This window comes from Polyodon spathula, chromosome 18 (assembly GCF_017654505.1).
Source record: "Polyodon spathula isolate WHYD16114869_AA chromosome 18, ASM1765450v1, whole genome shotgun sequence".
In the NCBI taxonomy this organism is placed as follows: Eukaryota; Metazoa; Chordata; class Actinopteri; order Acipenseriformes; family Polyodontidae; genus Polyodon; species Polyodon spathula.
In genome coordinates, this window is record NC_054551.1 from 24,529,650 (window position 1) to 24,541,748 (window position 12,099).

Consider the following 12,099-nt stretch of genomic DNA (forward strand, 5'->3'; position numbering starts at 1 on the left):
TGTACCATGGAGAAACCATTAGGGTCATCTTGTAGTTTCTATGGCAACATAAAGTGTAAACATTAAATATAGATAGAATTTTCAGTCATGAGACATGTACTAGACATTTAGCTGGAAAGCTCAAACCTGAATATATTTTTGCATAGATTTAGACTCCCATATTTACAGTGATTCATATTATGATGTACAGCTGAGTCATGTTTTTCCTATTATGAATATTGACAAGCTTTTTCAGGAACTGTAATGAGGTGCCCCATAGGTCTGCATGCACTTGGTTTTTTAAATCTGCAGTAAATAACAAGGCCCCTCTTAAAGTGTTAAACATTAATGGCTGTTCTATGTGTGTGTGTGTGTGTGTGTGTGTGCTCTAGACAATGTGCCTGAGGAGCTGAAGGAGCCGTTCTACACAGACCAGTATGAGCAGGAGCACACCAAGCCTCCTGTGGTGAACCTGCTGCTGTCAGCTGAGCTGTACTGCCGCGCAGGGAGCCTTATTCTCAAGAGCGATGCCGCCAAGCCTCTCCTGGGACACGATGCCGTCATCCAGGCGCTCGCACAGAAGGGACTTTATGTCACAGACCAGGAGAAGCTGGTTACCGAGAGGGACCTGCGCAAGAAGCCCATTCAGATTGTGAGTTCTGACTTAGCTACCTGTTCTATTTAGAGGTTTTCTTTAGGTTCCTTTTTATAATCAATTTCCTTCAAAGGAATTGGAATATTATATTTTAGAGACCTAATAATTTTTGTGGTTTGTTCAGCTGCTTTCATTTGAAGCCAGTTTAATTGACTAACACTGCCACTGTGAGATGCTCATTTTAACAGAATCCTGCTAATTGTTTTTTCCATGACCTCCACTTGTCACAGGTTTTGTGTTGCCTTAAGAAGGACAGTATGGTTTATGATCGGCTTACATTAGCATTTACAGTAACGCAATTTCCTGATCAAAAATAGTACTTTAACTAGTGAAGCCAGGTAATAACTTTGGCGAGAAACATAACTCAATTAACTGTCAAATCTTTTTTCAAATTAGCCTGCTTATTAGATAGGGTTGGAATTGCTGAACAGTGCTAAATGGTTAGATGAGGGAGGGAGATTGTTTGTGTTTTATGTGGTGTGGTGTTGTTTGTGTGTATGCATTGATGCACCATGTATGGCTTGTGTTATGTAGCACAGATGATTTAAAATGTATGTTTGTATTTGGGCATGGGTGTGTCACGAAGTAGTCCATGTGCAGACTGTGCCCGGACTCAATTGAATGATTGATTAGCAATCGAGTCCCACCACAGCTGCATAAAAAGAGGCACAAATCACTTACTCGAGGTTGGGTTGTTCAGAGGCGGAACGTAAGGTAAAGAGAACTAGAGAAAAACCATAGCAACTGCTACTCGTGCTGGCTTTAACGCCATACTTGTTTTAGTCTGTGTCTGTTTGTCTGTCTGTTTGGCTACTGTGCCGTTTTGTTTGTTGAACCTTTTTATTTGTTCGTTTATTTGCATAAACTTGTGCATCAGTGCCTTCACTCACCCAATTACTGTGTCTGTCTACTTCCTGGTCTGATGTCACCACAACGCCTGTCCGTGACAATTCTCTTTCTAGAGAATAGCATTTGTATGCAGAGAATATTCTGTATTGGCTAACTAATATTGTTGTGGTTGTTCTTTGTAACATCAGCTTTACCATCACATTCATAATACTATGTTTGTTGTTCGAGCTTATTGCATAAACAGTAATAATGTAGCAATGCGTACTGTACAGTGAATGAAGAATGTTTCCCAATGTCTTGATTAAACCAACAAATGGACAGCCGTTGACATGAAACAGTTTGCTGCAGGTGCACATCACTGCAATGTGCTGGAGAGACGCTACATTCGAGGGGTTGCTTTAGTTCTTTTTAGATGCTCATTATGTCAAGCTTCAGGACTGAAGTTCTAGACCGCCCTGCCATACCTTGCATTGCCACTTTTGAAGCATCTCATCACAGCTTTTGAGCCTGTGCAGATTTCAGTTAAAGGGGGGTGTTTTTTTTTTTTTTTCTTAATCTAAAGGCTCCTTTATTCCGTTAACAAAGTAATATTTCAGTTGGCAAAAGACAGAGCTGCACTGAGTGGGCACAGCTTGTTACAGTTTTACTTTACAGGTAGAAATTATAAGACTTTTCAATTCATATGTAAAAAAAAAAAAAAAAAAGTAAAATTATTCTCTGAGGATAATATAGGTCTATAGATATCTTAGCAGTGGGGTGATCCAAAATATTATCGTCAGTCTCACTTGCTGGTAACTGCAGAGTGTATTTAGAACTTGTCAGTTTGAAGACATAATAAGCTAGCCTGGCTAGCTGCTTTACTGTCAGCTGCAATTATTTTTCTTTTTTTATTATTTCTAATACATCAAGCCTGTCGGTTTTATTTTGCAGTAGCAAGTCTCCCAGATCTGATGGTTCAGCAGAACTAAGGGAAGCAAACCAATCACTTCAACATATTTGGATTAAAGTACAGTTTCAGCAAGTGTTTAAGAAAGAAATATTGTGCCTTGTTGGATTGTGACAATGTAAGATTACACTGTATGTGTTACTGCAATGGGGTGTCCTAAATAGCTGTTCTATTAATTACGCAGACGTGATAAAGTGTTCGCCCAAAAATATCTAAGGTTTTCAGGAATAATTCTGTAACCTTGTTCTCTCATGCAGCTGTGATAACGCACACGTTTCCCATTGAAAAACGAAAGCTAAACAATGTAAAAGTGCAATGGTGACGACTCGTTGGATGGTATTGTATGTGGAGGCACCTTATTTCAAATAACACCATTCGAGATCCGTACCGAAAACTTGAGGGAAGTCTGAAAGTTATCCAGTACTGTGAGTGGTGAGCAGCTCTGGCAGTGCTGAAGATCAGATCCAGTGTCCCAGGAGAACCCTGGAATGTGCTCTATTTACTGTGTCCTGCTTGGAAAATTTGGTTCATCTAAGTCCCTGCAAAGCCTTTTTAGGGTGGGAATCATAACAGGTGAAGAACATCCATCATTATTTGGGAATATATTGTATAGGTTTTAGTAGCCGTGTTTCATTCAGATTGAGGCGATCACAAACTGACTTTATTGGTGGGTCAGAATTGTGAAAAATTAAAGCACTTTGAGTCAGACAGGACCGGAAAATTGGACACAACTTACTGTGCAGTATACCATAAATATGCACATAAGCGCTGTTTTTTTCATTGAGTCGGTGTAGCTTGCCTGTTGGCACAGTGTACATGGGTTGCAGTCTCCTGCTGCTCTTGTGAAAACAATCCTGAGCAGATTGATCAAAAGATGCCTGGAAGCAACACTGACATTAAGTAGATGCTGTCTGTTACACAGCATTTTGATGTGATTAAAAATACAATTATAAAGTGGCTTGTGTGAACGGAGCTCTCTTATTGGCAGAACACAATTCCAAGCAGTGGTTAGATAGATAGATTTTTTTTTAAATCATTGTATATATATATATGAATGTGGTGTTGTAGTTTTTTTTTATTTATGTATTAGCATACAGTAGCATGATTCTGAACTTCTGTTCCTTTGACCCAGAGATCTGTGCATGGAGCCAGATATGCTGAAGACTATTTAACTTGCAATGCATGCAGCACACATTGGTTTCACAAAAAAAAAAAAAAAACCTTTTCATGGGACAGCACAAGAATGATCAGCATCTTTTAAACTTTAGCTTCTCAGGCCTGGAGTTGTGCTGACAGCTGTGCAGAAATTAGTGGAAATACTTAGGGAACAAATCCAGGTTTTTCAAAGATCTAAAATAAAAACTATTGTTATATGGATAGGGATGAGTCAAAACATCTGTCTCCCCCTTATAATCCTCACAGTAAACCCAATGTGCAACACATTTACAGAGTCAATACCTCAATAGGAGCACCTGACCAGCACAGTGAGGAGGTCAAAAATGGAATCTCACCTTGTTAATTAAATAATATTGCTATTGGTGTATTTGTTTGCTCTGAATGACATTTACAGTAGCATAAAGCAGAATTTCCTGTTAGCCTTGAGCATGCATGTAAACGAATCCCAGCCCTACAAGAATAAGAGCATTTGTACTATAATTGCTTGAGAAAATGCTGCGCAAGTTTTTGTGGCAAGAATCAGAGATCAGTTGCTGAGAGTTGTGCAAAAGCATTGCTTGCATATTGCTTTCACATTAACAGGAGAGCTGTGGCTAATACAGTCTCTAAAAAAAAAAAAAAAAAAAAAAAAAAAAAGCATGTTCTGTGTTTTATCGTTAGACTGAGCGCACTAGCTGAATGGGTTTCAAGACGGTGACTAGGATGAAATCTTTTGAAGTGGAAGAATGCATGCTGCAGCAGGGACTGTACATGTACATCCTGTAGCATTTGATAGACATGATTTTTTTGTTTTTCTTTTACCTGCTTGTTTTTTTCTTCATATTCTGTACAGTATTGCGAAAGCAAATCATATCCATGGGACTGTTGTCTTTTATTTGACTGAGATTTGAGTTGGTTTGTTGTGCACAGGAGACTCATTTTAGTGAAGAGTATAGGAAATGGATGTCACTAAATCACATTTAAAAAACAAATGAAAAATACAAACATTGAACATGAAGGTTGAACTTTTAATGGCAAAAAAAATGTTCTTCCATTGTTGGCTTGTTGTACAGTATAGTTGTTCCCTTATCAGATGAACAGTTACTTTGAGAACAGTCAGGCCAGTGGTTTTGGTTGCACAGATGATGGCTTCTCCCTGTGTCTCACTGTGTTGGTGTGCCTGTGCACTGTGGTTGGGCTCAAGATAGATCATTATTTCCATCCTCTCTGGCAGAAAGGCAGTTTTGTTTTGCTGAACACTTGCAGGGCTCCCATCATTTTGGCCAGATCTTATCTTCTTTTGTCCAAATCAGGCTTCTGTTTGGGGAAAAACAGCATCTGTTTGGGAATGTCATTTAGCTAGCGCCTCAAACTATAACATAAAATCATTATCCTACCCTTATAATCTTCAGCTCCCCTTCAAACTGCACACTATCATAGGGTATTATTTTAATTCTTGGGCCTTTTAAAATATGTATCTGTGTGTTCACTCACAATTCCACAAAATAATCAACATTGGCACCCAGATGACCTTTCCCGTGTTAATAGTAATAATAATAGTAATAATAATAATAAATAATAATAATAATAATAATAAGTGGGGGGGAGAATGTTTTTTTTTTTTTTTTTTGTTTGTTTGTTTTTATCAGTCAGTTTAGATTACATGCAGACTGCCCAGGGAAACTGGTAATTCATTATTCAAAGCCTATTTTAAGAACACTTTTTTTTGGAACTGGGGATTCTTAGTGGCCTAAATACATCCAAACCCCCTTCACTGTTTGACAGCAGTGTGTGAAGAATTGCTGCATTCGCTGTGCTATGGTATGCATCGTGTATGCAGACGTTGCTCACTAGAATATTTGTAGCATGGTTAATGTGTGTGGTTTTAACGGTTTATTTTTTCTTATTATTTTGTTAAGACAAAAGTACTTTTGTGTTTAGTTTTGTTGCAGTATACAAATGAGGTCTCTTTTAATGTATCTGTTCTCATCACAGAAAACCCTGATTTTCAGTAAATCACAGAGACCTATATAAGGCGGATTTCAATCCCTCCTTATGCAATGCAAAATGTTAACACAAAGGTTTAGTGCAGCCAGCATAACTGCAGCCATATAAAGGCAAGTCCAGGTCTGTTTCCTTGTATGAGGAGGGTGGAGGGGCCTGGGGGTTGGGAGGGTGGCAGTTGTGCTTGTTTTACCAAAAAAACCTAAAAAATACAACTTCACTACAAAGAAATATTAGCTTTTAAGTAGGTATAAGAATATACCAAGGGCCCAATTCAGTTAACTTGTGTCAGAATGGATGGGTAAAAAAGTATTTGTCAGTTGTAGGGACAGTAAAAAAATAAAAAAAAAATATTGTAGCCTGTGTAACTCTGTGAATATAGATATTGGATCAAACTTTTTTGATCTGTTACCTAATATCTTGGCTATTGAGTGGTGTTGGTTAAGTATATTTGAAAGAGGCTGTAGACCAGTAGCAGGCACAAGTCTTCCCATTTATACGGTAGTTTAATGCATTCTTTCGCAGTCAAGCCTCCCATCTGTGGAAGACTCTTCCTGACCTGTACAGTTATTGCATTAGACAACACAAAATAAATAATGGAATACAACAGCATGAAGACTGACCTGCTTCTACCAACAAGCATTCTTTGAAGTTAGCTGCTCTTCAGTAGCATTCAGTGGGATTTGCATTGACTCGGATAAAGGAATTTTACTGTTGTTCATGCTTGTGTACAAACACATTTCCAAACAAAGAGCATACAACACTGCAGTTAACACTGCATACTCTGACATTGAAGTATTCTCTCATTCTGTGGGCAATCCTACTCGGAAGAAAAGGTTTAGAATTTAACACAATGCATTGAATTAGGTATCCTGGGCAGTCTTGCTGTAAGAGCTAAATTTTTAATACTGTGCTACAGTCATTTCCTCATAAAAGATGCAGTACTTAACATTATGAATGTTGTACCAGGTATAATATATGGTTGCTATGAAACTCGTTTCTAGTGTCACTTAACTGGATCATATTATCCGAGTATTCTGTGGTATTTTCTGTGGTTCAGAGGGTCATAAACCAATGTAATATATTGAATGCCTACGCTTCCTCTCTTTGCCACGCTTGTGTACTGCAACAGTGCACACAAAGTACTGACTTTAGAAACACCACAGAAATCTGCAGATAGCCGTCATCAGTATGCTCATCTCGTGCTGGTAAAACGAATAAGGTTGTTCCAGTTTGTGAAGATTAAGTCTATATGAAATGGTACAGTTCAAAGCAGTTGTGATTTTCTTTCTATTTTAAGCATAGGTAGTAATGCAAGATTGAAATGTGGTGACCTCTGCAATATTAATTAAGGAAGCGAAAGCCAAATAATGATTCCCCTGCCTGGTCTACACCCACAGTGCAACTGCTGAGTTTCCATGGTTACAGTACCTGCTGCTCGGGCAAGAAGGAAGACTATGATGTTTAGAATGTTGTACAGTAGCCCTGAAATTATAATCATGATAATGACATTTATATGTAGATAAAATAATATAACATCACTAATGTGTGTCACATGATACTGTTTCGTGTAAGTTGGTCAAACTATATGAATGTTTACTGGGCAATTTGCCCTGGTACAGTAATTATCTTGTTCAATTCTAGTATAAGTAATGGAATTAAAATGTTGAGAGTTTTTTTAAACAAAGCCTACAGCAGCAGTATATAATTACACATGTAAACAACACCAAAATGACTGGAAATTTTCAGGTGACTTCTTGCTTATACAGTGTGTTGTGAGCAGGGATAAAAACAAACGTCAATGCCTCCAGGGTCCTGGCATGTCTGGAATGCTGCTCACATTGTGAGACACTCCCATCCTCCTCTCTAAACAAACAAGGAGAGCTGTTTGCACAGAGCGTCGGTCTGCTCTGAAAATACCAGCGTCTTCATTCAGGAAGCCAGCTCCTCGTCAAACTACAACAGGACAGAACAGATGGAACTTTATTGTGTCTGTCCTGTCATTACAATTTAATGGGTATCCCTGATAGAGAAATACTCTAAAAACCAACCCAGAACAATGTTTTGTTTTTGTTTTTTTTCCCCTGGATATAGTTAATCCTGAAAAGGTATTCTTCAAATAAGTCGCTCCTGGTTTGAAGTACATGTTCTGAGATGAATAAAACTAATTTTAATGATATGAAACTTACAACTATAAGCTTGAGTTGCAGGAGGAAAATGTATCTGAATATTTTGTTAGTTTTAAAAACATTACATTTTTGTGCCTTGCTTCATAGTGTGTTTATTTCTCATTTTAAAAATGATCTTGTTATAATTGTGGATCAGATAGGTTAGTGACTATTAATACTTTGATCTGAATATTGCATTGAATTCCTACCTAGAAAACTGGACTGCGACCTTGATTAATTTCTACTGTTGAGTTCTCTCCGCTCACCATGTAATGGAGTGCAGAGATTTAAGTTCAGCTTTACTCTGCTTTTGCTCCAATTTGCCCCTCTTAAACAAGACTGTTACACTCTGTAGTAATTTTATAAAATAAAATTATCTCTGCGGTTCTGTATGCCCTGACAAAGAGCTGCTCATCTACCAATGTTCTCTCTAATGTATTTCTTAAATAGACAAACACCACTTTGTATAATACATTGTGAGCTAAGTACAAAAGGTCATCTTAAAATGTGTTGTTTCTACAATGTACTGTATAGTGTTGGAAATATTTAGCATAATCTGCTAATTAAAACTTCTTGTAAAGAATCAACTGCAAAAAAAAAAAAAAAGGTGGGACTTCCATATTGTTGAAGTAAGCTTAGAGTGGCTTTCCGGTTTGTGAATATCAATTATTTTTTTCAAAAGCACCAGGCTTTGGAAAGTATTACCGTGAAGCTGCAGATTACATTCTATCCCTTGATTCACTGAAATATCCCACTAAGCTTTTTGCGCAATCAAATGAGCGGATTTAACGGCAAGGAAGGGAAAAAATGGAAATGACTAAGTGAAAAAACCACAGCACTTGCAAATGATGTCAGTGGAGGTGTCAGTCTTCCTTACAGTGCAGTACGCTTACAGGGGAGGCCTAAGTCAATCCTGGAGAGCCATTCCAGTCCAGGCTTTGACATCTAGGCTCTAAATATGCAATCTAAATGTAAAGCTGGCCATATCAGTGTATAGTGTCCTACCATTTAACTGTAAGTTAATCATTTAAGTAATGATCCTGTATTTTACATGGGTAAGCGGTGGATTTCTACCACAGTACTGTCCATCTGGAAAACCTATTTATCACACAGTGCCCTATGGCACTTTTGAAGAACACGTTTTTCTTTATGGGCAGTCAAACTGTGATAGTACTGTGGCTGCAAACTAGTGAATTATATTGTTCTGTGGTAATGTAATTTCCAAACCAAACAAAACAAGCTCCTTTGCCTTTTAAAACTCCTTGAGCTCATAAATGCATGTATACGTCTGAGTGGGAAAGGTTTTATTTACTGTCCGTCCGGAAGTTAAATATACTAAGATGAATCTGTATGAGAAATTATGGAACCCTGGAGCCTTTGTCTGATGGTGTATTATATTTTTCAGGGTGAGGTGGATGCAGTGAGATGAAAGTGAGTCACATAAATGCCTTCATTCTTGCTACATCAGATATCCATGACAACACTGGAACCATTCTTGGGAGGCAGTTGCTTAGTGTGAGGAAACTGTTGGAATTCAAATTAATGCTAATGAAAGAAGTTGAGGCAGTTTATTAAATTTTCAAGCATGCAGAAGCTTGTTATGAAATGAAGTTATTACATCATGTTTATATTTCTGAACAAAAGTTTTACCTGTAACACTTTTTCTTAACTTTCTTATTCCCTCAGTAGGCTTCTTCAAAAGAGGGCATGTCAGTACAGCTTTCTGTGATATAAATGTGTTCAGGTATTGATCCTTCTTAACTGACATCACAAGTTTGCACTGAAAATGTTTAGAAGAAAGAAAGAGTATTTATTTAGCAGAGCTGTCGTTTTTGGTGTAACCGCTACAGGCCTTGAGAGTGTTTACTGATAGGAGTACTTGCAGGATCAGACAACATCTTTTAAAAGAAGCTTCGCTCTCTAAAGAATGCTGTAGGACCTCATTACATTTCCTTTTGTTCTAAGGAATGGAGGGAAAGATTCTCAAGGTTGTTTACTCCAAATCGTCATCGAAGCATTTTTATTTATTTGAATGGCAAAAAAACAATAAGAAAACAAATAAGAAACAACTTAATACTTCAATCAAGAAGGGGCAAATATGGGATGAAACTGTATATGATCCCTTACATATTTCAATTGCGCTTGGTTTTGTTATTATTAAGATTAGTATTCTTTGTAATTTATGAAGACAAACAGTGCACATTAGTCTTTTATTGAATCAACTCTTGGGTTGTTTAGTTAAAAGAAATGTCAAAATACTGCACTACTGCTGTTAGAAGATGATGAGATGAATATGGCTTTTCTTTACAGTGCTGTTCAGGGCAGGCAGGTTTTAACATTGCTTAATTATAGCACAACAATTGGTATTTCTGCATAAACAGTGTTATTATAAAGTTCAAATGACTTTACAGGGTGGGGAGGGAGTACAAATAAAACCTAAAAAAATTAACATTCAAGTGTGTTTGTTGTCTCAAGTTCAAAGGATCTGGAGGACATAAAAGTCTAAATGGCTAATACTAAGTTAACTGTAAAGTGTTTCCCACATGCTGTCAATGACGTTGACTTCACGCCAGCAGAGCACATTTCATCCGGGGCGAATGTATTTCCTGTACAATCAGGATTGGAGTACTTTGGTATTCAAATATAAAAAAATCATATTTTATTCTGTTGAACGGTTTAAACTTAACAGGCAGTCAGAAAATTAAGTACAATACAGTGTCTGAGCAGCTTGGCAGTGTTTCAAGAATAAATATTAAAAGCACAAAATGTTTGTACAAGATCGGCCTTGAAAGACAAGCTGTGTCTGCCAAAAAACTGGATCACTCCAAATTAATTCAGCTGTAAGAATCCAACATCAGACCTCTGAACATGAGAGGGCTTAAAGCCTCATTGATGATAAATGGCAGGCTATTGTATGCAGAAAATGGAGCTCTGTTATTATGAGCTTATTTCATGTGTCCAGCTTCAGAGCTTTGTGTTAATTGCATTTGAGGCCAGGATGGATGTAATATAGTGCCTGTCGTGTTGTATGGAGGCGGTATGTGTGCTTGTAACGCTGGAATTGTTGTTGACTCAATGGACACAGTTGTATCGCTCTGTCTTCGCTGCGTGGGTTTCAGTGGGTTGGTGTTGCTGCATTATCAATTACTGCGTTCTAGAAGCTTACTTCCAATAACCCTGGTTTTAACACCATTTGAACAGCACTGAAGCACTAATAACCACAGAAATGCCACCATTAATTCATGTAGATGACTCCACTTCATTCAGAGGTTTAATACAGTGACCCAGCTTCTGGTAAGCAGTGAAGACAGCAGTAGCAGCACTGTTATGATATTGGAATAGGTAATATATAATAATATAGCTATTTATTTACCAACTGTACTATTGTATCATTATTTTACTTTAGTCTAACTATACTCCTAACTAAAAAAGGGATAAAATTATGCATTGACGCAAACACAGTGAATATTTGCCCATGCAGTCTACAATTTCAACGCTGTTAAAATGCTAGTGTCTGTGCAGCCGTCCATGCAAGGTTATTGACACAGATAGTTGAATAAGAAATCAAATGGTGTTCCTGGACTCAGTGTAAAAAAACAAAAACCAGAAGCCTCTGTCTGTACAGTTATGCTTTAGATTACTCATCTAATGCAGGTGTCTGAGTAACAAACCAGCACATGCAATGTCATGGGGTAGTTTACATTGTTTAGAGTATATTTTAAGGCGGCTGGGTGTTTTTTTTTTTTGCAGAGTGCTCACTTAGCCATGATTGACACCTTGATGATGGCTTACACAGTGGAGATGGTGAGTGTGGAGAAGGTGGTTGCTTGTGTTCAGAAGTATTCAGCCCTCACAGACACAGATCTGCCGTACGACGCTGAGGATGCTGTCATGAGCTGGATGAATAAGGTACGTAACATTCTGATATTAGTTACTTGCGGGGAAGGTTACTAGGTGCTAGAGTCACCCTGTGCTTTTACTATGGTTTTGGTGCTCCAATCATCTGTGTGTCATTGATATACAAGAAAAGAATCCACTTAAATTGAAAAAAAAAAAGTCTTTCCTGTTCCATCGGAAAGACAATACATTTCAGTTATTTACAAAAATACGAGATCATTAACCATGATGTGAATTTGGATCTGTGATGGAGTACAGCCTGATTATCACTTGAAACCTGAGTTACACAATTTTCTGAAGTGTTTTGTTTTGGGGGTTTTTTAATATTTTTATTTTTTTACTTTTTTGTGTTATTTCTGTAAAAACAATGATAACAGTTGGGGGAATACAGAAATATGTAAAAATGTAAGTATATATATATACACACACATAAAAAATAATCGATT

The 12,099-nt window shown here is 37.5% G+C and overlaps 1 protein-coding gene across 8 annotated transcripts in view; it reads left to right on the top strand.

Annotated features, from left to right (window-relative positions):
• The window catches only part of LOC121330898 (calmodulin-regulated spectrin-associated protein 2-like), a 50,444-nt gene that overhangs the window by 7,979 nt on the left and 30,366 nt on the right, over positions 1 to 12,099 (top strand). For all 8 annotated transcript variants that reach the window (XM_041277825.1, XM_041277829.1, XM_041277827.1 and 5 more), the window contains exons 2-3: positions 372 to 631; positions 11,507 to 11,665. In XM_041277825.1, coding sequence (XP_041133759.1) covers positions 372 to 631; positions 11,507 to 11,665 — 419 coding nt within the window. The remainder of the gene's footprint in view (positions 1 to 371; positions 632 to 11,506; positions 11,666 to 12,099) is intronic.